At 40.9% G+C, this 27,898-nt stretch overlaps 2 protein-coding genes across 2 annotated transcripts; one reads left to right on the forward strand and one right to left on the reverse strand.

Moving 5' to 3' along the window:
• On the reverse strand, nucleotides 1-27,516 carry LOC126377434 (uncharacterized). The gene is made up of 10 exons (XM_050025177.1): nucleotides 27,382-27,516; nucleotides 15,918-16,102; nucleotides 14,381-14,539; nucleotides 13,752-13,934; nucleotides 13,009-13,155; nucleotides 3,362-3,473; nucleotides 2,836-2,969; nucleotides 2,458-2,599; nucleotides 2,047-2,115; nucleotides 1-1,763 (listed from the first exon to the last, which is right to left on the reverse strand). Exons 1-10 carry the CDS (start codon nucleotides 27,403-27,405, stop codon nucleotides 1,656-1,658), a joined length of 1,263 nt encoding a protein of 420 aa, XP_049881134.1. The 5' UTR covers nucleotides 27,406-27,516; the 3' UTR covers nucleotides 1-1,655.
• LOC126377424 (uncharacterized) lies at nucleotides 7,443-9,805 on the forward strand. The gene is made up of 5 exons (XM_050025167.1): nucleotides 7,443-7,586; nucleotides 7,679-7,729; nucleotides 8,501-8,634; nucleotides 9,170-9,443; nucleotides 9,527-9,805. The coding sequence occupies exons 1-4, from the start codon at nucleotides 7,538-7,540 to the stop codon at nucleotides 9,296-9,298; spliced, it is 363 nt and encodes a 120-aa protein (XP_049881124.1). The 5' UTR covers nucleotides 7,443-7,537; the 3' UTR covers nucleotides 9,299-9,443; nucleotides 9,527-9,805.
• Nucleotides 27,517-27,898: the final 382 nt, after the last annotated feature.

The raw sequence follows: 27,898 nt of genomic DNA on the forward strand, positions 1-27,898 counted from the left end.
TACGTGAAAGTGCTTTTTAATTGTTCGAATCTGATATAAGTACATCGATAAAGCATAACGTATGCTACGTACAGTTACAATAACCACTAGGACGCTTACAACTAGATTACAAATTATAAATGCACATTGAGCGGATATAATTCTAATTTAAGACTAATTATCATAGATGTAGCATGGACAATGGAATGTAAAGCAAGTGACAGAAGGCTTCATTCTTTACGTAACGCAATTGAATTAAAAAGTATTATTTAAATGATCCAAACGTGGCTGGTTATAACTGGCAAGAAATTAATGATATGGCTGAAAAGGTGAGGGAATTCTCGAATAGAGCCCCCTGTATCTATCATGGTGGCTCAACTGCTATGAACTAGCTAGCATTTACAGGGTGTATTAATTACGAAATGCGCATGAACGTCCATGTACTAAATCTATGATTTATATTTTATCGGCGTATTATATAATTAAATACTTAATAGTTATTAAATGAGCACCAGTATACATGTCATTCTAACGAAGCGTCACTTCCGGTCTAATTTCCGGCCGTCATTAATTCAGAACTACTTACGTCATTCGTACATCACCTTTCCACGTAATTCAAAACAAAAACAATGAAAAGATGTATTAAAATAAAAGGTATGACCAATGAAAATATTTCTGACGAAATTATGGGTGACGTAAATTCAACCGGAAATGAACTTTACCAGCATGGCAAATTAATAAATTAAATAAATATGAGATTATCAACAGTCCAGTCGATTCCTAAAGATAGTTTGGTGTCCACAATAAACTATAATTACTTGGAATAAATTATAACTAAGTACTATAGATACAGTCTTACAGTCACAACTTACATTTCGCCTAGCACCGACTACGTCACACCACGATAGTGGATAATATTTAATAATTATTATAAATAAGTATGTACTTAATCTAAAAGTGTTGAGTTGATAAAATTGTTACCAGCACATATTTAGGAACAAGGAGAAGATTTAATCAAATTATATACTCACTTTCGTATGGAAAATGAGATTTTACGGGGTTATGAAATGTAAAGTATTATTACATTATAAGTGTACTTACTTGAAATATTTCTATACTTACGACTATTTATTATAGTAATGGTTATCTAGGCTTACAGCGTGATTGATTATCAGAAATTGTTTACAGTAGGCATTTATATTTAAGTTTCTTGATTAGAAGCATTTATTTAAATAAGCTATCCTGTATATTATCAAATCTCAGTGGAGCAGCGTGGTGGAGTATGCTCCATACCCTCTCCGGTTGATTGAGAGGAGGCCTGTGCCCAGCAGTGGGACGTATATAGGCTATTTATGTTTATGTTTAAGTGAGTGCAGTTATTGAACTTAGTGCAAGTAAGTGAGCGCAGTTATTGAACTTGGCGCATTTAGCGCAAGTAAGTGAGCGCAGTTATTGAACTTGGCGCAAGTAAGTGAGCGCAGTTATTGAACTTGGCGCATTTAGCGCAAGTGAGCGCAGTTATTAAACTTAGCGCAAGTAAGTGAGCGCAGTTATTGAACTTAGCGCATTTGGCGCAGTAAGTGAGTAGTTATTGAGCATGGCGCTGACGTGAGAGCGCTGTTGCCAGGGCAGAGCGCTGTGATGTGCGTGGTGTTGCGTGGTGCTGCAGCGGGCGGCTACAGGTCGGGGCTGGCGTGGCGGCGCCGCACGTAGCGCGCGAAGTAGTCGGGCCGCCAGCACTTGCACGAGCCCGGCACCAGGAACCAGTCGTAGTACAGACGCACCTGCGCCACACAATACACACGTTCATACAAGCATCAGACTACACTTACGTACTAATTACAGCTGGGTCACACAAAAACTGTACTGGAAGCTTCTGGGGTGTGTTTTTTTATAGTTATCCGGTGTCAGCTATACACTCAGTAACCATCCGACACGCGTTTCATACAATCTTTTCATACATCACACATACAAATTTTGAAAGAGAAAAGCATTTGTCTAAAATGTTTTGGATGTAAATGTAATGTGATATAGAGGGGTGTAAAGTGTAATGTATGTCTGTATCACCTGGAAGCAGCCCATGTCGTCGTGTCCGTCGCAGTGTGGCGGCTTGTCCGTGCTGGCCGCCCCCGCCCCCGGCCCGCCCGCGGCCCCCGCGCCCGCCTCGTACGACGCGTACTCCTGCGCATACAAAAAAGTTGAGTGGAGGTACACGCACAAAATAACGCACGTTATGACTACGATAATTATGCTGACGGATTGTTATAGAATGAAAAAAACAGGCAAAATTATGAATTGTTTTCATTAACACAGTTCGACACCACCTATCACGTTGCTGTTGGTCAGAAGACCTAACAGAAAGCTCAGTGAAGTATGGGTACTTAGTTCATCTTGCGATAGATGTACCTCTGACTACCCCAATTGGAATATAGTCGGGAGATTATGTTATGTTGGCAAAAATTGTGATAAGAAATTCGCATAGAACACGTATAATGTGTGCCGTGGTTGTTGTGGGGTGTACGGTACCTGCGGGTAGTGCAGCTCCGCCACCAGCAGCGACACCCAGCGCGGGGAGCTGAGGCAGCCGCCCTCCAGGTAGTGGCAGCGGGACTGCATGCATCTGGACACACATTTATGTATCTCATATTAGGTCTTTATCTATGAAATTGCTGTTTACCCATAAGTACTGGCTAGTTTTAAGTTCAATATTTGCATGTCTACGTTGGAAATTCCAAATTCAAATTATTTTTAAAATAAAGGTCAAAATAAGTTATTCATTTGTTTTTCCAGTTTTGTGTTGTTTGGACACTGTTTCTGTAAGCATAGTAAAATCGAGTACCGCATAGCAACACTGACCTGGTGACTTCAACAGTCTGCGTGAAGTACCCTTCGTAGGGTATCTGCACCACGTACCGCCACACGCCCTGGTAGTTGCGCGCGAACACGGGCGTGGCGTACTCCACGCGCGCGGGGCACGGCGTGGGCGGGCCCTGCGTGCGGCACGGAATGGAATGAACAAATACAATAAAAAAGGAATGACGCTTAGGTTACCTACTTCCAGTGCCTTCCTAATCCGTCACCCAGAATTAGGTAAGTACCTACATGCACGGAAATACATGTCAGGTTTTGTATCCATATCTGTTTCTGCCGGGTCTACATGACAACCGCACCGCACGCGGCGCGAACCAATAAGCGACGCGAATGCTATCTACGTAGATGGAGATCAAACGGCTATTGGTCGAAGCGCTCAATATAATTGTCATGCAGAACCGGCTGCATCCCCGCGTTTCGATAGTTACTCGGGTACCGAATGAAAAAAGCTAAAGTGTACTAAAGCCGATCACAGGAGCAGTGGATATAGTTAGTAGAATGTCGCGCCCACCTCGTATCTGGCGTGCGCGTGCGCCGCGTGCGGCCCGGGGTCCTCGCGGCGCTCCACGCCGGCGGAAGCGGCGCCGGCGTCGCCGTTGATGGCGCGGTACAGCATGCAGAACCTGCAACCAACGGAAGCATGCAGTTTATACTGACATATACCTTCTTCTTCTATCGTGTGGGTTGTGAGGTGGATTACCAACCCCAACAACCCTGGTGTCAGGGTTATTATTGACCCGCCAAAGGCCCCTGACATGATTCATGTAACGAATACGTACTTACATCAGTCAGTGTAATAACCGGGACCAACGAATTAACGTGCCTTCCGAAGCACGGATCATCCTACTTTTGGACAATCAGGTGATCAACCTGTGATGTCCTACCCAAACTAGGCATCATAAAGTGACTTTGTGATATGTCCCCACCGGTATTTGCACCCGGGACCTCTGGATAGTAAGCCGAACGTTCAAACCACTGGACCACAGAGACCATGTAATGTACCTAATACAGATGCTTTACTTAATTTACTTTCCAAAAGAATGATTTTTAGCTAGTTTCAGAATTTCGGGCTTCTAGCCCAAATATCTCCACCGACCTGCAGTGGAGCAGCGTGGTGGAGTATGCTCCAGACCCCCTCCGGTTGATTCAAGGGAGGCCTGTACCCAGCAATGGGACGTATATAGGATGTTTATGTGTTTAAAATTTAGTGACTAAACTAACAACACGGGCGTCTGGCGGACCAAAGTGCTCCAAGTGCTCGAACGAATAATGAAAATTTTAGCTAAATAAATAAAATAAAAGTCTCTGAAGAAATCTTGAATGCAACGAAACGCATTCAAAAGTTAAGTCAAAAATTGTTCGGAATCGAAAACAAAACGCATCTGTGCACATCAATATTCCATTATTAGTCGTCTTCGCTTTGGTCATTCTAGACTTAATTCACACCTTTATCGTATGAGGATGGTAGACCATGCCCACTGTGATTTTTGTGACTCACACGAAGAACAAACTTTGTCTCATATCATCTTTAATTGCTCATCCTTTGGCATTCAGCGCCTTCTGCTAATGGATGAATTGATTAGTTTGTATGAAAATCCTGAATCAGTCCCGCGTCTTCTTCAGGATTTATTAAGAAATCCATCTTCGTATTTGGGTTTGTACAGATTTATCACAAGTACAGTAAAAGACCTGTGAATATGTAAATAACTTGTAAATGACTCGCGCAAAGACAAGTTCTTTGCGAATATTTTCTTTGTAAATATTTTTGTTAGGCTATTTGGGAATTGATTTGACATTGATTTAACATTCTTTGATGTATAAGTTGTATTGTGAATATAACTGAAGACATTAATGAAGATTACCTACTGAAGACGTTACTACTCAAAAATGACAAAAGCAAAATGATATCACTGAAGACATTATTTATCGGATTATAGGTACATGAAGCTATAGCTAACATTATAGAAGGAAAAATTGAAGGGAAGAGAGGAAGGGGTAGACCTAGGATAACATTTATGAAACAAATAAAAGAGAAGGTGCAGGTCGTGTCGCACATTGGGTCGAAAGTGCTATTGCAGGGACTTACGATTCAACTTTCGATTATCACATATTTGATTATGCCAATAGATAGAGCTAATTAAACACAATAAATGTTATGTTAGGTCATTTTTTCCTAAACTTTATACTTTGGTCAGAAAAAAACATTTTCTGTTTTTTTTGTATGAAACGTATCAAAGACAGTTAAATTTCTGCCAAGTCCATACCGATCCAGCTGCGAGACCTTATTTTCTGTAATCTTTGTCTAGTTGACTACTCAAATGCAAAATCAGCATCTGCCTAAAGTTGCAATTCTTTGAAAGAAATGGGTCAGAAAAGGACAAAAAATTCAACATTTCAAAATTCAGTTTTATGTTTTATTAATTTATTATAAGCTTAGTTCTATGTTAAATACTATACAGAAATACATTACAACACAAGTGACAAAGTTAAAATGAACAAAAAATTATTTTGAAGGTACCTACCCAGAACATAATAATTAATGAATAACCTTTACTTATGGTTTTTCGTTATAAAATTTCTCAAAATTAATTAACCTCTATATATCACTATTGCTCGCCATAAATTGTGACAATACATTCTTACAACTCTTATTAATTGGTTACCTACATAAGTTTTAACAAGATAATAATATAATCTTAAGAGATAAACAAAAATATACTAAGTACTTAACTTGTAAAAGACAAAAGATATTAAATACAAAAAAGTAAGCCATTATTTTAAAATGCTATTTACTTCACTATCACTAGAACTATCTTCTAAATTACTTATGTCTATAAATTCTATATCAGATTCAAGCGGATAATGCAGCAAAAGCTCTCTGGCTTCGGAAGAAAGAATCATTCCCTTTTGCTTTGTCATTCGACGTCTAAGACTCGTTATCACTGGATCAGAAGACAATAGAAGATTATGCAAAATGTCTTCATTTGTCGCTGTCCTACTTATTTTTCTGGAATGGTTCTCTCTGTATTTCCGGAAGTCTTTGTTACGAGCTTCTGCTGCTTCTTCAGATAGTTTTCCTATGGGCATAGCACCAAAATGTTTAATTATATCTGCTCCATAGATCAATAACTCGATGGCATGTAATACCATGGATAAAATTCCACCAGTGTTTTTACAGTACTGAGAAAATTTTGGATTTTATCCATTTTTGGTGCTATGCCCATAGGGAAACTATCTGAAGAAGCAGCAGAAGCTCGTAACAAAGACTTCCGGAAATACAGAGAGAACCTTTTCAGAAAAATAAGTAGGACAGCAACCCTGACACCAGGGTTGATGGGGTTAATCCACCTCACAATCCACACGATAGAAGAGAAGAAGAGAGTAGGACAGCGACAAATGAAGACATTTTGCATAATCTTCTATTGTCTTCTGATCCAGTGATAACGAGTCTTAGACGTCGAATGACAAAGCAAAAGGGAATGATTCTTTCTTCCGAAGCCAGAGAGCTTTTGCTGCATTATCCGCTTGAATCTGATATAGAATTTATAGACATAAGTAATTTAAAAGATAGTTCTAGTGATAGTGAAGTGAATAGCATTTTAAAATAATGGCTAACTTTTTTGTATTTAATATCTTTTGTCTTTTACAAGTTAAGTACTTAGTATATTTTTGTTTATCTCTTAAGATTATATTATTATCTTGTTAAAACTTATGTAGGTAACCAATCAATAAGAGTTGTAAGAATGTATTGTCACAATTTATGGCGAGCAATAGTGATATATAGAGGTTAATTAATTTTGAGAAATTTTATAACGAAAAACCATAAGTAAAGGTTATTCATTAATTATTATGTTCTGGGTAGGTACCTTCAAAATATTTTTTTGTTCATTTTAACTTTGTCACTTGTGTTGTAATGTATTTCTGTATAGTATTTAACATAGAACTAAGCTTATAATAAATTAATAAAACATAAAACTGAATTTTGAAATGTTGAATTTTTTGTCCTTTTCTGACCCATTTCTTTCAAAGAATTGCAACTTTAGGCAGATGCTGATTTTGCATTTGAGTAGTCAACTAGACAAAGATTACAGAAAATAAGGTCTCGCAGCTGGATCGGTATGGACTTGGCAGAAATTTAACTGTCTTTGATACGTTTCATACAAAAAAAACAGAAAATGTTTTTTTCTGACCAAAGTATAACGTTTAGGAAAAAATGACCTAACATAACATTTATTGTGTTTGATTAGCTCTATCTATTGGCATAATCAAATATGTGATAATCGAAAGTTGAATCGTAAGTCCCTGCAATAGCACTTTCGACCCAATGTGTGTCGTATCGGGAGGTGAAGGTTTTGGCGGGAAGAAGAGAGGAATGGCGGTTACTCCACCGACAAGAGCGCAGCTCTTAAATAGAGAGAGAGACATGAAGCTATAAAATTGAAAACTAAGGACGTTACCTGACACCTGAAGAGTGAAGACTGAAGACATTTTCTGGGTGCTTCTCCAAAAAAGATCAAGATCACCAAAGACTAGGCTGTATGGGCTAAGTTCCCTTTGCCTGCCCGAATGGGCAAATAATTAAAAAAAATGACAGCATAAGTGACATTTGAAATTTGAGGTTAGAATTTTCTAAACAATTTACATTTCTCTCGATAAATTAAATGTTTTCAACTCGTACAGGAATACAATGTCTTCAGCTCTAGTAAGACAAGCTCTCCAGTTCGTCGAACAAGAAGGTGCGTTTTGTTACCTTATGATTAGAACATGTTATTGTTATGTTGTAGTAAAAAGTTAGTTGAGGTTATGTTCTGGTGTTTGTTTGTCGCAGAGAGCGGTGGGAAGCGAGGCAAGCGGCGCGCGGGACCCGCCACCAGTCAAGGTTGGTGCTCACGTAATCATATTGTAATAGGCTAGCTGTCTTTGTATCATATAATCCTTGTTATCTACAACGTCGCGCCGAGACACCGCTAGTGTGCCGCGTCTCCGCACCGACAGATTACCGATACTCTTAGATAATATTTTACAACAGTAATCGACCCTAATCTGCCTAAACAACCCAAGATTATATCCTACATTCTAACCTGCTTATTTTTCCCTTTTTCATAGTGTAAACAGGTATGTGTTGTCGTATTATCGCCCGTATTTTAAGTCGACTTTATCCCATCTGTTCTGACGGCATTGACCGCCTGAACTTGATGTTATCAAATAATTGTTAATTTGATAAATAATATTCAAAGAAAATATATTTAATTTCTTTGATGATTTTACACGGTAGCGTGAGATTAATCAGTACAATAACAGTTTTCTCATAATTGGTAATTGTAATGAATAATTTTATATTAAATCTTATCAAATCATAATATTTAATGTACTTAGCTGACTATAAACTGTCTTCACAATGAAATGATTATATTTTCATATCAGACATGATTATTCTGGTGTTATTTGCATGGTAAATTGTAAATAATTTATGGAATACACTATTATTGTAGCATAGGTAGTTACTTCACAAGATTTTTATGAAAATTGCGTATGTTTTGTATATAAATAACCTGTACCTTTTGTCTGTCACATGTCTATTACTTAATTTGTATTGTTCTATATAAGTATGTATGTGTGTTAAATAAATAATTAAATGTTGACTTTACAGAGCACACACACCCATACAGAAAGCCTTCCAAGAAAAGCAAAGCACGCAAAGAAGTCCCGTCTGACGTGGAAGACACGGTGCGGAAACTGCTTGCACTGTCTGCACCCACACCTGACAATACTGTAGCACAAAAAGTGAGTTGTTCTGCTTAACAATTTATAATATTATGATAATTATAAAGGAACCTAATTTACTATCAATATGAATTTTCTTATATCAAAATCATTCTGTGTGTGTCTATATTTATCTTATTTAGTAAGATAAGAATATCAATGAGAGTATTCATTTGTTCTACCAAGCTGTATACAGAGTGTGTTGTTTGCAAGTTGATATTGCAACCATAAACAAGTGTGTTGCTACAGAAAACATCAAAATGTCATACTTTCATGATCATATTATAAGGGATTATCTGTTAATTCCTTGAGGTTATTTCGCCACTTTTTAACCCCAACCGCTTCAGCCCTCGCGGCACGGCAACTGCGTCACGTGCGGTGGGAATTACATCGAGGGCTTCGACCAATAGCCGTACGATGTCTATCCACAATTTGCTGAGTCTGCAATTTGTTAGTCTAAAATTTGGACTTACTGTTCCTTCTCTACCCAAAATCACGTATATTTCTTCCCTACATAGCTGGTGCCAATTCACATGAGTAAATAATTAACTTGCAGATTGTAGAAAGGGCAGTGAAAGGCAAGCCACTGCTGGAGAAAATTGAGGTTAAGAAAGAAGAAGAGAAGTCCATCTTGTTCCCGGAAGAGCCACACTCCAAGTTTGAGCGGGAGTACTTCTGTAGCTAGGCATCGGCTGTGAGCCCAGCCTAGTGACCAGCTCGTTGTATGGACGTGTCCGACGCAGCGCTCGGCCGACTCATCCTCACCGTCACCACCACTGTCTTCGTGCTCCTTGTTTTCTGGATCAACACATACCCCTTTGTTGAACAAGGTGATTACCACGTGTGTAATTGAGTAATAAAATAATTCACATTATATGGCAGCTATACATCGTTTTCATTCAACTTTGTTCAGAGTTGTCGGGTTACCACTGGGTGGCGCGGCCGCAGTGGTTGCTGGTGTCGTGTGCGCTGTGGGGTCTGTGCTTCGTGGGCGCTCTCATGTGGCACTCGGCGCGACAGTTGCGCTGCGCCTAGAGTGGCTGACCACACTGTCCCCGCAGCCGCCACAGCCACCGCAGCGTCCAAAGCCGCCGCGGCCGCCCGAGCCGCCTCACTTGCCGACGCCGCCGCAACCGGCCGCCGGTCACAGCAGCAGTTGCCGCGTGCGCTGCACGCATTCCACAACAATCATGTTCCGACGCAGTGATTGGTGCGTCATCGGCATTTCCGGTATGTTTTTTTTTTGTTTGTAATATTCCGTTTTTGTAATTTGAATTACTTAAAAGTTTTTTTACTGACCTAGTATTTACAATTTGGACAGTGAATTTTGATATTATGAATTTTATTTTTTTACTATACAATTTTTTTATGTTGATTTTTTTTTATTTACACATTTAAAACTAAAATTATAGTTTTGATTAGTTTTTGGATTACACATTTTCAAACTTTTAATAACAAATAACTAGGTATTATTTATTTCACATTTTATTTTCGTATCTTTTAATTTTATTTATTTCAACAAGTGTTGAACAATGATATAATTTTTTGTTATTGCGTATTTTTTTTATGCCTCCACCAACCCGTGCTGGAGCTGCGTGGTGGAGTATGCTCCATACTCCCTCCGGTTGGTGCACTCATCAGTGGAATGTATAATTATTATGTTGTGTTTTTTATTTTTTTTTGTATATTTTTTTAATTGGAGGCGTGACGTGTGGCGGCAAGACGACGCTGGCCAACAAGCTGTGCGCGGCCCTCGAGGGCGCCCGCGTGCTGCACCAGGACGACTACTTCCTGCCCGACCACCACCCGCGGCACGTGAAGGTGCCCGGCCTCGACCACAACAACTACGACATACTCTCCGCGCTCGACATGAAGCGCATGCACAAGTTTGACATGTTTTTTTTTTCTTTATTTAATTCAATATCATCAACACATAGCATCGTATATATCCATTTGCCGATCATGTTTAAGTCTCATGTAATAGGGGGCGAGTCTATTGCCGTTATCTGGGTACAAATCCTGTATACCACAGTTATGATATCAGTTACTTACGATCCAAACTGGGTCCAACTTTCTTAATTTAGAATGTAGAACTTCGTCTTATTTTAAATATTGAATTATGATTGTTCCTCAGAGACGCGCTGGCGATCCTGTCGGGCGCGGCGTCGGCGGGCGAGTGCGGGGGCGCGGGCGGGGGCGGGGGCGGGGGTGGAGGCGGGGGCGGGGGCCGGCTGCGGCTGGCGGGGCGGCGCTGCCTCATCCTCGAGGGGTTCTCGGTGCTCAACTACCGCCCGCTCTACGACCTCTGCGACCTCAAGTAAGCATCAGCGGTCTTGTTAGTGAACATGTTATATGAATAGCTTTTGCTCCGCATCTTCTCTTCAACCCATCATTTTCCGTAGTGGCAGATTATTATCATAGCATAGATCATACACTTAAAATTGTTTTTTGACGTTGTGATTATCCGAGCAGGTACTACTTCGTGCTGGAGTACGGCGAGTGCGCGGCGCGGCGGGCCCTGCGGCTGTACGACCCGCCCGACGTGGCCGGGTACTTCGAGCTGTGCGTGTGGCCCGAGCACCTGCAGTACCGCGCCGCCGTACGTACACACACACACACACGCGCACAATTATACACATACACACGCACAATTATACACACATACGCACGATTATACACATACACACGCACCATTATACACATACACACGCACAATTATACACATACACACGCACAATTATACACACATACGCACGATTATACACACACATACGCACCATTATACACATACACACGCACCATTATACACATACACACGCACAATTATACACATACACACGCACATTTATACACACATACGCACCATTATACACATACACACGCACCATTATACACATACACACGCACAATTATACACATACACACGCACAATTATACACATACACACGCACAATTATACACACATACGCACCATTATACACATACACACGCACCATTATACACATACACACGCACAATTATACACATACACACGCACAATTATACACACATACGCACCATTATACACATACACACGCACCATTATACACATACACACGCACAATTATACACATACACACGCACGCATCATTATACACATGTACACACACAAATTTTACCACAGAAAGTCAACTTGACTTGAAATTCTACTAATTTTTGATAGCTGTTTTGGATAGACCCAGACACTTTTGGGGAGAAATTAAGCTCCTTAAAATCACTTCCCTTTCAATTGGAACATTTTTATTTGATCTCATGTGTGTGATGTGGTTTTGTTCGACAGATGGAGAAGGACCCGTCAGTGGTGGTGGTGGACGGCGCGCGGCATGACGCCTTCGAGCTGGTGCTGCGGGACCTGCGGGCGCAGGGGGCCGCGCCCGCCGACGGCCACTGACCTGCGGCCGGCTGGCTGGTGACACGGGGTGACTGGGGGTGACCAGTGACAGCTGGAGATGACCAGTGAAGTCACCCATTACCAATAGATTCACTATCGATTGGTAGAACTTTAAAATAATGCTATAATTGTTGAATTTACCTTTGAATTGTTATTACCACGAGCTAAATAAGCTTGCGTGCAGACCTCAACTAAAATGAAAGTTTTATAATCATACGCACAATATGTTAGCTCAGTTACAGTTACTTGCCTAGATCAGTAAATCGAGACTTGTTTGCTGTTCATCGTGGCATTAGGTTAACTTATGGTACTTTTTCTAAACTTGAGTAAATTTTTGTCCAATCGTTAAGAATTTAAGAAATGTTATTTACAAATAAATTGTATAATTGTGATTTGGATTTTGAATTCCTTTCCATAAATACTTACGTTCTATATACCTCAAAGCAGGTCCGTGTTGCTCTCATCATCATCATTTACAAAAGACTTCTCCAACATTTACAATGGTAATGTTGGTACCAACAGTGACTGCCAATTGTAAGTACAATCCAATTCTTGGCGGTGCGAGTTCATTTGTTTGATTTAGGTAACCAACTTATCTAGGTAACACATTGTAAAACTAGCTTTCTATCCGCTCGCTTGGAATGATCTGGCTTGCATTTTTAGCCTTGCAGTTTAGGTTAGGCAAATATTTTAGGGTCAATTTCTAAGTTTTGACAACAAATACAGAACAAATTTATAATTTGGCTCGAAGGAGAATGTAATCACTACTCTTTATAGAGCAACCGTGACCTCCGCCATGGTTGCTAAGTAAAATAAAAGAAAGAGCGGCAGAAAAGGTAGTAAATCTTGAAAAAGGGTCAAAGACCTAAACCATGATTATTAACAATGAGCCTCTCCATTTAATTTTTCGTTTTGAACGTCAAGCTTTGCATCTTGTATACAGAAGAATGTCGGCATGTACTCACACTCCGCCGCCGTCGCAGAACTTGCGGGAGTCCCGGGACGCGGGCGCCGTGGCGTCGGGCTCCGCCCCGCCTCCGCCCCCGGCGGCGCGGTGCTCGGCGCGCAGCTCGCTGGCAGCCTCCAGGGACCGACGACTGCGCTCCTCCAGCCTAGACGATGTGACACATACGACAACGAAAATGAATATTATGTTGATATAATTACGTTTTATTACAAATAAATTATCCAGACAACACTAAACACAATTTGATGACAGAAAGAGATACCAATTTTCTTCAATCAATTTGTTTTAGGTCGCTATTATTACCGTACAACAATTATCTATTTATCTCTCATACAACAAGAACATTCACATACAAGATATAACTATCTAAACTGTTTAAACAGTATTACAGGACAAAACTGTTTGCTTTTCCTCACAAAAACTTTTCACAAACAGAAACTGTCGACTACACAAGAAGTTACTTATTATTAATCGCATATAAACAATCAATGCGATTAGGTACTTAAAATATTATTGTAGAAATATAAATTTTGTTCGAAATTATACGTAAAATCAGTTTCACTTGGAAAAAAATACGCAAGAAAACTCGTCGCGTAATATTTTTTTCGCGCCTTCGGAAAAGTTGTTTTTTAGTTTTTTAACGCAAGGATCTTATAGTCATACAGCCAACCTAGATTAAGTACTTATATTAATATTAAACATTATTAACAAATAAAAATATCCAAAAAGCATGTGACTGACCGGTTATCGTGCAGGTATGCCTGCGCGTCCAGCTCGTGCGCGTACTGCGCGTGCGCCCCGCGCGGAGGCGAGGGCGGCGGGGGCGCGGCGGGCACGTGCTGCACGCGCGGCAGCGTGTCGTCCGCGCGCAGCACGGGCAGCGCGCGGGACAGGAACCGCAGCGTCTGGTTGCGGATCAGCTCGCTGCAGCGGGCCAGACAATCAAACATGTTTCATTGCACACAAACAGAATATACGAACAAATAACAACAGTATAACATACAGGGTGCTTTTCATAGGTTTAATATATTTATATTAGAATGACAGCAGAACAGAAAGACACACACATCTCAATGTGACCGTGCGCCGCCTAGCACACATTCCGCGCGCTCTCCCCTTACCCCTTAGTGGCTTAAGTCATTTGAGACCAAAGTAACACCCAGGGGGTACTAATTGGTCTGTGCAGGACATACCGCAACACGGACCTCCGGCGGACCGGATATGCTGAAAGGTTAAAGAACTTCCGTAACCTTATTATGAGGAGTTTCTATTCGTTTCTTCTGCTTTAGTAATAACACGTTCGAGGTGGAATCTCGACTTTATAGCTACTCGATTCTATATTGAAAAAGAGAGTAAAGGGGTGTTCTTACAAGGGGTAGGGCTCTCCAGTGGGGTTCTGCCGCATGGGGTTGCGCGGGATGACCCCGCGGTTGAGGTCGCCGCACAGGTTGTGTGCCGTCACGTGCGCCCGCGCCGCGCCCGCCTCCGCGCACTCCGTCGGCACCTGCCGGTATGGCGGCGGCCGCACCCTGCAACGTGACATAATTTGCATACATACATAAACTCACGCCCGTAATCCCTAATGGGGTGGGCAGAGCCACAAGTAATCAAAGACAACTTGCAGCCACTGTTGATACGAAGTCCAAAGATGGACATAATTTAATAATAATAAAACACTTTAATGCACACAAATTTACAAGACATTTACAGGATACACTTATTCAAAGTGGGCAAAGGCGGCCTTATCGCTAGATAAGCGATCTCGTCCAGACAACCTTCGGCAGAGGATATAGTACATTTGTACAGTTGCAGTGTACTTAAATAAATAAATAGTTTAGTTTGTCCCTTCTGTAAAAAACCGGACCTGTCAAATCTTCAGGTTAGGTAAGCGTACCCCGTTTCTAACGGGGTACCTATTGCTAGGCAAATGATGAAATAAATTATTTTTTGCACTTATACTTGTTTCGGGTAACCCTGACGGGGTGAGTAGATCCACAATTCATTGCTAAAACTACCCTCAGCCTCTGATATTCGATCTAAAATAGTTTATTTTTTATGTAAGTACGATGACAAGTTCATCAGCTCACCGACACCATATTATAATGGTCCATCATACAAAATACAAAACATTGTGAAAAAACAAACAAGCAAGATCTAGCTGAATCATTTATTAACCAAGGATTCGTTTCAAAAATATTGTCACAGTAAGGTTGCGAGAGCGCGTTGATGTCTTTTGTATGGAGCTATTCGAAACCGACTTTGTTACATCTGTAGTACTAGTTACGGGTTCATCTTAGGAGTCTGCCTGCCCTGACAGAGACTACAAACGTGAGTTGTCAGACTTGTGTTAATGTTTAGGAACACTCCGGACACTACATACAAACATCTCATTCGTACCATGTGCCGGCTAACGCAGGATTAGTAATTAATAATAGCGAGAGCACGTTTCCCTTACTCCTTAGCGGCTCACGGCCATCATCATCATCATCATCAGCCCATTAACGTCCCCACTGCTGGGGCACGGGCCTTCCCTATGGATGGATAGGGAGATCGGGCCTTAAACCATCACGCGGGCACAGTGCGGATTTATGGTTATTAACGACTGCTAATGCAGCCGGGACCAACGGCTTAACGTGCCTTCCGAAGTACGGAGGAGCTCGAGATGAAAACTTTTTTTTTGTATGGCCACCCATCCTATGACCGGCCTTTGCGAAAGTTGCTTAACTTCAACAATCGCAGACCGAGTGCGTTTACCGCTGCGCCACCGAGCTCCTCTCACGCGGCTCACGGCCATTTCAAACTAAAGTAAGACGCAGAGGGGGTGAGGTAAATCTAGCTACGAATGGGTGCGGGGCGTAGAGTAACCGTTCTTTATTCGATGGTTTAGGTTGGATTTGATATTCTTACCTGGGCGGAGTGGCGTTAGGTGACTCGACGAACGCGTAGTATCCCTCAGGCGGCTCGTCGGCGGAGTCGGCCGAGTCCCCTGCGGCCCCCGTGGCTGGCCCCCCGGCCGGGGTAGGCGCGGGGGTCAGCGAGGCCCCCGGCGCGACCTCGGGCAACACGCCCGCCAGTAATGATGATGTCATCGCCTGCAATCAGTAAATGATACGTTTTGTTATACTGTTATAATTCCATGATCTATCAATAATTCAAACAAAGTCGAATTCAGGTGGTTTACAGCTCGAGCCGGGATACAAATCCGTGACAAAAGGAAGTTACATGTTCTCTGATTAGGGCTATCATGAATTTGTTTGATCTATCAGAGAAGTCCTCTAACATATTTTGTTTTCAACCAAATTTTACAATAAAACGTCTGTCAGCAGGTACCAAGATTGTATAGGGGGAGTAGGGGGAGGTTTATGGGGGGGGGGGAGCAAACTGACTGTGATGATAATGTCTTATTGTTTCCCCACACATGATGACACACCTGGGAGCCGAGCCGTACGATGCACTCACTAATTTGGGACACTTTGTGTTCTATGACCTTAATCACTATACCTTTTTTACTATTACTTTCTTTTTAGCCATTTAACTTTCAGTTAAGAACTCATTTCTTTGTATTAAGTATCTTTTTTTCGAAACAAAACTGTCTTCAGTCTGTTAATATTTGGCTGCGCAGTCTCCGCAAAAATGAATCGTGGCTAGTTTTTGGGTGACTTCATTATTTTCTTTTTCATTAGACAATGTTAACACTTTTCTTTGACTACCGTTTATCGTATTGGTTCACCACAAAGCCGAAAATAAAATATACCTTCAAAAAACATGATCACAGTTGGCTCGACCACAACAGACGGATCACCACCTATCACGATGGTCTAACAGAAAGCTCGGTGAAGCATGGGCATCTACTTAGTGCATCTTCCGATGGATGTACCTCTGACTACCCCAGTCAGGGATATAGTCGTGAGCTTAGTTGTTATGTAAAAAAAATTAAACATTTTTATTTCTTCTGATTTTATTAGATTTCCTATTGCCTCGACCTGACTTCGAAGTAACCGCGTAGCTTGTGGTTGTGGAGTACGAGTTAAGAGGGAATCTGAGCGAAGACGACCCCTGCAGATTGTAGATTAGGATTCATCATCATCTCAGGCCTTTATATCTTTATCAGATGATTCAAACAGCGTTTCTGTGGCAGCAGATTAGGATTGGACGGGTGCAAATTGTGTAGATTTTCACCTATTTAACTTCACTTGTTTAGTAGAGAAGATGATTGGCTTACTGCCAATCTTTTCTTTTAATCCGATGATGGGAAAAGTAATCCATTTACAAATTGCGTTCGCAATTGCTTTGTTTAAGAATGTTTTTTTTAATACGACAGCGGAACAAGAGGCACTTGGAGCGAGTGTGGCGTGTTATGTGGAGAATAACTATAATGAGTGTGAATAGGAGCGAGAGTGGAAGTTCTCATGATTGTGCGCGGCGCGGTATGTGGGGCAGTGTGCCGCCACCGCCGGCAGCCGGCGCAGGCGCCACTGCTTCTATGCGCAGCATTAAGGAAGTTTGTCCTTTATGTTCCGGCAGATCGAAATATGACCTGAAATATGGACTACATATTTTCCCCTCAGGGATAGGAAGCGGTGTACAGTAGTTTAGGTATACACACATCCACTCCTCGGCATCCCCTGCGGGGGTGCAGGCGTGTTGGTATGTTATACTACGTTGTTGCCCATATTTACATTTTGCATGCGGTACTACCAACATTTCATAAAATAGGTATTTTATAAAATTTAGATTTTTAATTATTTTTATTTTAGGGATCTATGCAGCTTAAGGCGCAATGTGGAACTTTGATTTATTAAAAACTTACTTAAACATTTTGATGAAGAGTTTTATGATATTTTTTTGTCTATGACAGTATTCTAGAATAGTCGTTACTTTTTCCTGGAATGGCGTACAACTTGTACGATGTGTGCGATTTAAAAATTGAATAAACTGTGTCGGAGCTCATATACATCAGTACATATTCTATTTCCATCCAACAAGTTATGGGAAAATTCCACTTGACATCAACTCACAATCAAGGTCTGAATCCCCCAAAGTTGTCGTTACGGTGCCACTAACACCCTGTATAAACATCAGTCGTCACCAGATCAGGGCAACAGCCTCCTACGTCAGTGTAAATCATAATAAACAATCTCATTATCGTCGCATGCGATGGTTCCACCTGGTTATCATTGTTAACACTTGCGTCTACTTTTTTTTTTTTTTTTTTTGACGTGACTTATTGTAGATTTGCCGCAGATGGCATTAACTACTTGGCCGGAACTTGCGTCTACAGATATTATACTAGTAACGGTAACAACCTATTTATTGTCAGTGTAGCAGTTCCATTGACAAAATCAATAAAACCTATTTTTGACGTGATTTATCCCCGTTTTCTTATAACCCCGGTACCGGACTTGTCTTATAAAATTACCTTCACGAAGCCACTGACAATGCCGTAAGCGTGGCCAATAATTGGTCAGCAATTTTTTTTTTCTTTTTTTTTGTGTTCATAGCCATCAACTCGCACAGAAGAAGACCTTAAGTGCTGTTTCCACTAACACAGTTGGCTCGTCTATTACAGAGCGCGTCTCACCACCTATCACGTTGGTCTAACAGAAAGCTCGGTGAAACATGGTCATCTACTTAGTGCATCTTCCGATGGATGTACCTCTGACTACCCCAATCAGGAATATATTACTGAGCTTAGTCTTTACGTAAAAAAATTGTTACATTTTTATTTCTTCTGATTTTATTAGATTAACTATTGACTCGAGAAAGCTAGAAAGCTCGGTGAAGTGTGGGTACTCAGTTCATCTTGCGGTCGATGCACATCTGACAATCCCAATTAGGAATGTAGTCGGGAGCTAATCCGTTATTGACTTATTGTAGAACTGCCTCGGATGGCATTCAGTACATGGCCGGACAAATGGGGCTGAGGCTCAGTATGTAACTCAAATGAATTGTTGGCTCCAAACATAAGGAGTAAATAAAAAATCATAGCACGCGTTCAACTCCTTACTTTCCCGGGCATGTCGTTAAAACCGACAGACGGATTGCGTCTTTTCTTACATGACGGTGGTTCATCATAACCATCTTGGCTGCGTTTGAAAGTGGCTGCAAGTGGTCTTCTAATTACCTATGACTCTGGCCACCCTCTAACGGATTACGGGCATGAGTTTACATGTATGATCCGGCGTAACTATTTTGCGAGAGAGCTGGGTACGGTCACGAGCATTAATATGTGTACACTTTGGTACCATGTCACATTAACTTTTTTGACAAATCGAACTGTGAGTCTCACTAAATGTCAAATATGTTAGTGCGACAGAGTCCTAAAGTGGGTACATTATATTGCTCATGACTGTACATACTCTATATAATAGTACCGCTGGGCAGCGGTACTACTCATGACAAATGTCTATTGGTAAGAAGGTCAGACGTGAGATTGTGTATGTATTTGTAGTAGTTTAGTTCCAGTCCGTCTCAGTGCGTAGACAAGTGGAGTCCTCCACAGATGGTTACCTTGCTAAATTGTTCACTTTCCAACGCTGGCCCTTTGAAGCGAGAAAGCATGGCCAATCTCTGAACGTGTCTCCAATACGTCTTTCTTGTCACCGTAAGGTTCATTATTACTCATATTAGGACTTCGTATCAACAATGGCTGCAAGCTGTCTGCGGCCTACGTGGTCCAGTGGTTTGAGCGTTGGGCTCACGATCCGGAGGTCCCAGGTTCAAATCCCGGTGGGGACATACACAAAAATCACTTTGTGATCCCTAGTTTGGTTAGGACATTACAGGCTGATCACCTGATTGTCCGAAAGTAAGATTATCCGTGTTTTGGAAGACACGTTAAGCTGTTGGTCCCGGTTACCACTTACTGATGTAAGTAAGTAGTCGTTAAATGGGTTGATGGGGTTGGTAATCCACCTCACAACCCACACGATAGAAGAATAAGAGGCTGTCTGTGATTACTTGTAGCTCTGTCCACCCCATTAGGGATTACGGGCGTGAGTCTATGTACGTATGTGCTTAACACCCGTATTCTAAGATGTTCAAAGAGCGATTACCACGTACTCGTAAGTTGCGCTCTGCTTGGTTGTAACTGTACAAAACTCACACACACAGAGACACAGACAGACAGAATGTTCGGGAAGGTACAACCACACAATCAAATGGAAATGATGAATGTCTCGCAGATCCCCCCACCCCTGCATAAACTGACAAAAAATTTTGGATTGAAAAATAACGTTATGGATCCATCCCCCCGGGGCCTATGTTGGTTATCAGCCCGTCACCGACAAGTATGTACAATGCTTTTGATCCATTATGTTAGAAAGGACACAGAGGACACTCCCTCTGTCAGTTTGAACGTGTTCCTTGTTATTATTTGCTGCCAGTACAGTACAGTAACAAAATAACACTTCACAGTGAAAGTGTTGTAAAAGCTTTTTGTTGTCAGTTTTTGTGACAAATGCGAAAGTGGTGAAAACATTTGGTGCGGCAAAAAATGATTACTACCGCCAGCGACAGTTCCAAATGAAGATGAGCGTGAGCGAGTTTGTCTTCTGTGGGTCTGGTCACCCCATTAGGGATTAAGGGCGTGGGTCGTGTCCATTTTTTCTTTTTACATAAATTTATGTATTGTATTTGTTATTTGGATTGTTGAATGTGGAGGAAGCAAGAGAAGTGTGAAGCAGGATCGAAGCAAATGGAATTCCATAGTCTCTGCTTACACCAGTGGGAAATAGGCGTGAGTTTTTGTATACGTATTGTATTCTAAGATCATGTTTGTTTGGATCATAGATAATAGATATCACGGGGTTTCCAGTATTAGTGTGCGGTTAATGGCAATAGGCTTGCCACCTAATTACACATTATAGGCGAACAGTAGGTGTGTATACTAAACACCTCTGCCTACCCCTTTAGGGATACAAGCGCGATGCAATATTACGTATGTTACCTTCTAATTTATATACAGATCTATCCATGTCATTACCTACGCTAATTCGCCGGCGTGGGTTAATCAATGTACTCGTAGGTATGTTGATCATAAAAGCGGTATGCATGGGATGTTGGGCGCGCTCCTTATACGGAGGAGAAAGTTGGCGCAGCGGGCGCGTGGTGACGTCACACGCCGCCGTGATGACGTCACGTGACCTTCACCCACGGCCGGCCACTGACCCCGGCTCCTACTCATGTAATTATCATCGATCTGACCCGCATTCTGTAACGTTCTAACCGGGCCGTTGAGGAGATGAGGAGTCGCTGGCGCCGCTTAGCGCCTCACCTCGGCCGTAGCTTGTTAAAAATAGGAAATAGGTACCTAACACGACTCTATCAAAAAAAAATATCTATAATCTTGAGTTGATAAACAAATGATTTGTTTTGAAACCTACATTGAGTTGCCCTATTCGGGTCAGAAGATAAATAATCAAGTTAGGTAGATAGATACCTATCTATAACGTACAACCACATTAGGTACCTAGCTTAATTTGTAATCTACGGTGGTCGAACATAAAGCTCAGTGAAGTGTGGGTACTTAGTTCATCTGGCGATGGAAGTACCTGTGAGTACACCAATTGGGATATAGTTGTAAGTTTATGTCATGTTTTGTAATTTTTAATATGTCTACATACTATGTACGGTCTCGAGCATTAATATGTATACACTTTGGTACCATGTCACATTAACTTTTTCGACAAATTGAACTGTAAGTCTCACTAAATGTCAAATGTGTTAGTGCGACAGAGTCCTAAAGTGGGTACATTATATTGCTCATGACTGTACCAGCATAAAATGTTATCTTATTGAGTAATACGTATAGGATTACATACGGTTGACATACCGCGATCAAACTCAAGATGGTTTACAGAACGTGACTTATTGTGTATTTGCCGCGAATGGCGTTAACTACTTGGTCGGACAAATGGGTAGCGCTGGAGGCTCTGGTTAGTATTCCGCGGCGCAGGGCGACGCCGGCCGACCCACTTCCTACATACCGCACCACACCGCCCCGGTTGCAACGGAAATTTATTGCCTTGTTTATTTATAACATTCCTCACTTGATCTGTATTTAAACCGGTTAACATACATACATAAACTTACGACTGTAAGCCCTAATGGGGTGAGCAGACCTACATGTAGGTAATTAAAGCTACTACTTATCACTAAAAGCTATTACACAGTCAATGAATATATAAATAATAAACTAAAATTAATAAATTTTAATAATATTTTATAAATTTAATCATAATATACATATAAAACAATACTTAAAATATAAGTGCAATAATATTGTTAAAATATAGTAAGTATAAAAAATACAAGTTGTATCGCTAACTAATAATTAAGTATGTTGTCCTCTCTACCAGTTGCAGTGCCCTTACCGGGTCCATGTTGATACTGTAATACTTACTTCTGTATTTTTATAACACCACAATTTGTACGAACACATGGTCGCAATAAAACATTTCTATTTCTATTTCAACATGCAGACATTTTTGACGTCAGTTATTACAGATTAGCCGCTTACGGAATTAACTACTTGGCCGGACAAATGGGGAGCGCTGAGGGCTCTCACCCGGTACAAAATTTAAGACAACAGGCCTAAGGGTGCCACGTAAAGTAGAGAGCGATCCTCCGCCCAGAGCGTCGTCTGACGCTATTAATACAGATTTATTCGAATCTTCTTCTATCGTGTGGGTTGTGAGGTGAGTTACCAACCTCATCAACCCTGGTGTCAGGGTTATTATTGAGCCGCCAAAGGCCCCTGATATGGCTCATGTAACGACTACTAACTTACATCAGTAAGTTGTAACCGAGACCGACGTCTTAACGTGCCTTCCGAAGCACGGAATCATCTTACTTTCGGACAATCAGGTGATCAGCTTATAATGTCCTAACCAAACTAGGGACCACAAAGTAATTTTTGTGATATCTCCCCATCGTGAATCGAACCCAGGCCCTCCGGATCGTGAGCACAACGCTGACCACTGAACCACGGAGGTCGTTGTTATAGGCAATGAACAGTTTGGTTTCAGGTGATCATCTCAACGTCAAATGTTAAAAAGGACGCAATTCCTTTGTCCGTTTTTACAATATGCCGGGGAAGACAAACAATAACTGAAATAGTCTACTAACTAGTCAAAAAGAAGTAAAAATACTCTAATGAGCAACTGAAATAATTCTGTGTTTTCTATTCGCTTCCCGCTCTCCAACACATATGTATAATAGAAGTCACACAACAAAACACACACAAACAAACAAAAATAAAGAAAAATCGGCCTTATTTGTTCTGTGAACGTAAAGGATTCCGTTCTCAGCGTCTAATGTATTAAAACATGCAGGTATGAGGTGATCAGTTATGTATTTGGTGAATCGTGACGCCACGCGCCGTGCGGGGCGGACAGGAAACAGTTAGGTATGTCGTTCCCATTTCAATAAACCATTTTTGGTTATTTATTCATAATCAGTTTATACTATACATACATACATTACACATATACACACACACATATTTATACAAACATTCTTTAATTATTTGTAATACTTAAAGGTAACAAAACTTTCTTACCTACGAGTATTTACTACTGTTATAGTTGAGCGGGGTCTCCTGGTACAGGCATAATATAAAAGGCTCCAGTAACTAGTTTAAGAAAAAAACATGTAAGAAAAGAAAACATTTTTTGATTTTTTTTTGACAAGATCACGCCTATTTCCCGTTGGGGTAGGCAGAGACCACGGAATTTCACTTACTACGATCCTGACACACACAGTCTTCATGCATGCTCGCCGGTTTAGAGTAGTCATGAGCAATATCATGTACCCACTTTAGAACCCTGTCGCACTATCATGTTTGACATTTGATGAGAGTTACGGTTTAATTTGTCAAAAACATTAATTCGACATGGTTTCAAAGTGCTCGTGACCGTACTTTTGACCGAGCCTTTGTTTAAATTATCCTGGATCTGATCGCGATTTGTACTCTCAGACCGTCTTCTTTATCTCTGGAGAGTGTTTATATGTGTATGTAAATAGTATTTTAGATTTGATCTGTCTGTCAGTGGGGCCATGTTAGCTAAGCAGGTCAAAGGGTCTCGCGTGAACTTGACGCGTCCATGACCTAGATCAACGGCTATATATATCGCGCGGTACCGGTGCCGCGCGCGCGCCGGTAACGGGCCGCAACGGTACCTCCCCCGCCCCCCGCGGCCCCCCGCGGCCCCCCGCGCGGCACACGCTGCAGTGCCCTCCTTCGCGTCTAATGTCACCCGCCTTCCGAATTATATTACATTCGCTTTCTGCTTTCTACCGTTATCTATATCACAATCTATAATATACTAGCTAGCTAACCGCCCGCGACTTCGTTCGTACGGATTGTCATGACTATCAAATTACTCATACACATTTTTATTTATAATAACATCAAGATGCAAGTATCTGTATGATCGGTCCACGGGAAAAGCTTCAGAACTACCAAATAAATTCGATGTTTACCTGCTGTTATGATTATGAGCTGCATTCCACTTCTTCTTATCGTGTGGGTTGTGAGGTGGAATACCAGCCTCATTAACCCTGGTGTCAGGGCTATTATTGAACCGCCAAAGGCCCTTGACATGAGTCATGTAACGACTACATACTTACATCAGTAAGTAGTAACCGAGACCAACGGCTTAACGTGCCTTCCGAAGCACGGATCATCTTACTTCCGGACATTGGGTGATCAGTCTGTAATGTCCTAACCAAACTAGGGATCACAAAGTGTTTTTTGTGATATGCCCCCACCGGGATTCGAGACCGTGTCCTCCGGATCTTGAACGAGTTCGAATAGGTACAGATCATACACTGGCGAGGTATTTCTTGACGACTTTTGACTCTGCCTACCCCTATTATCGGAACAACTCGTCATTCGTGCTTATTTCATTCTCGCCAGTAAAATCTGAAGTTATCTTATCGCTTCAAGAAAAAAAAACTACGGGTTATGAAAAAATGAAAATGAAAAAGTAAAAATAGGTATACTACTGGAATAAATCCTTTTAATGTCCGACACACCCTTGACCGTTTTCCATTTAATTTTTTTTTGTTAATTTACGCTCTATTTTTACTTTTATATTATAATCTCTCGGCCTCTGTACTCGAAACGCAAGATTACTTACTAATAATTTCAACACTACGTCTTAATTTATGAAAAACTACTAAAGCGATTTTGATGAAACTTGCTATATTTTCTTAGTTAAATAATGTCATAAATATAATGATTATAATATACTATTAAATGACATCTAACGACTTCATGTTGCCTACTAATGCTGATATGGCTTCCTTCATACAAAAGACATCAACGAGTTAATTGGGTATTTGACTGTGTCAAAGTTAAATTATAAAATGCTAAACCAGAAATAGAACGCAGTCTAGAATAGAATAGAATAAAATAATGTTAATTTATTTTTTCTAAGATGATCAAAAATCAATCTCATTTAACTTTTCATCTTATTTTCGAATTTTAATTACTAATTGAGTAACAATGAGTACGACGTTTGACTACTTGTATTGATGACGTCACAGAACAGTATTTCCATAAGAAAACTTCCGTTTTGACATTTCGTAAAAAGAATTCATTTCGTGAATTTCCGTTTTCTCATTTGACTAGATAGTCAAGTAGCCTATTGTTATTGTTCCATATTTTTTTTTATCATAACTTTCAAACTACTAAGCCGATTTTGATGAAACTTGTAGTATTCCCTAAGTTAGACAGTACTTAATACAAAAATAAGAGTTCGGAAATTCTGTACATCGTAAATACAAAATATACTTTTTACTGCATTTAAAGAACATACATAACATAACATAAACAGCCTATATACGTCCCACTGCTGGGCACAGGCCTCCCCTCAATCAACCGGAGGGGGTATGGAGCATACTCCACCACACTGCTCCACTGCGGGCATTTAAAGAACATTAAACTTAAAAGATGTAGTAGGTACATGGCATTTACCGGACTTATCGCTCAAAGCAATTTTCTCCAACAATGAAAAATATATAAAAAAAATCGATTTCGGAATTAGTTTTTTTATAATAGCAGTAAAAAGTAGGCAGTCGACAGTCACTTGTGGTGAAGTTTCCTCTCAGGACTGTATTAACTGTGGCTCTGCTCACCCCATTAGGGATTACTGGCTTAAGTGTGTGTACGTATGAACATAGTTTCGAGAAAAAGCGATTTGAAAGTTTGAAAGTCCATAAATCCAGGTAGTAGTCTTCTTAGCGCTTAGGTAGTTATTTCCATGTTGCACTTAGGTATAACATATATTACGGACTTAGATAGCGTTGGTATACTTACAAAAAAAGCTTGTCATTTTGTATATAACGCAACAAGCTCACAACTATATCCCAATTGGGGTAGTCAGAGGTACATCCATCGCATGATGAACTAAGTATCCACACCTCACCGAGCGTTTTGTATATTACAACTGAAAATGTCCATATTTTGAGATAACATTGTGATTTGCTATGTAGTGCGTGCCGTAGTGTACTATACACAAGTAGGTCGCGTTGCGCGCGCGCAGGCGGAACGAACGCTATCTTCATAAACTTTACTTGTGATCATTATGCTTTAGATTAGATTTGATGAAAACGTCCATAGCAATTACCTACCTTTATAAAGAGATGGAAACATCTCACGGTCTAATCCCTACCGGCGTGAGCAGTGCTATCAGGATTAAAGCCACAATTTCTAATGAATTATTAAAAGCGAAATTTATACTTCTCGTTGGTTTTAATAAGGGTGATTTATTTACTTATTTGGCACACCAGCAGCTACTACAAAATATTTATGCATACATTTAAATCATTATATCGATTATTATTGATTATTTTGTGTGATAATCGATCTCATGCTATTGCTAATAACCGGGCATACATCCTGGAAACCGCGTGACATCCATTAGTCGAATTCAGTTGGGTAGCTCCCGAGCCAGGATTATAATTATAATCCGAAGCGTTCAAATAAATTATGAGCGAAACGCGACGTTTGCTGTCTGAACTTATTTTTCATCGATAAACCATATCCGAATTGGCGTAGTCAAAGATACAACCATCGCAAGATGAACTAAGTACTCACACCGAGCTTTCTGTTAGACCAACATGATAGGTTGTGAGCCGTATCGCCGTCTATAATGGTCGAGCCAACTGTGTTAGTGTAAACTGCATTTAAGATAAATTAATAACTCATTGGAGCAAGTCCAGTACCGGAGTTCGAACCCGCGCTCCCCATTTGAGAAGCAAGCCGGCGTACAGGACCGCAGTGACAGTTTTCCAACTGAACATAATATAGAAAGCTTTTGTAGTAATCCGTGTAATAAAGTAGATATTTTAAGTGTGTACTTACAATAAATATGAGGAACCGCTCCATAGCGGTGTAGAGGCAGCAACGATGGTCACCGTAACATTGAACTCAGTGGGGCAGTGAGCACAGTCGCGGGAATGTGTGTGTATATGTGTGTGTCTGTGACGTGCGCGCGCGGCCACAACTCGCGGTCGACTGCGCGCGCGCCGCCACGCTCATTCACATAGATCACATAGCTGTATCCAGCATTCCAGCACCACTAAACCTTGTCTTCGCATACAACGCAAGAAAAGTCAGTGGTTTCGCCTATGGTCCGAGTGAAAACACCGTTTAGTTATGACACCTTAATGCAGCTTGAAAGTGTGTAGGTATTGTAATTTGTGATAAATAAGACTGTTGTAACAGTCTGTCTTCCTCATGTGATCATGTGCCAGGTACTTCTCTTTATACACTGTTCTGTGAACAATAAACTTGTGTTAAATAAATAATAAACACTGTGATAGACACACCTCTACTACACAACTCACACCACTGCATAGTATACACCTCTGCCTACCCC

Source organism: Pectinophora gossypiella, chromosome 23 (genome assembly GCF_024362695.1).
Source record: "Pectinophora gossypiella chromosome 23, ilPecGoss1.1, whole genome shotgun sequence".
Lineage (NCBI taxonomy): Eukaryota > Metazoa > Arthropoda > Insecta > Lepidoptera > Gelechiidae > Pectinophora > Pectinophora gossypiella.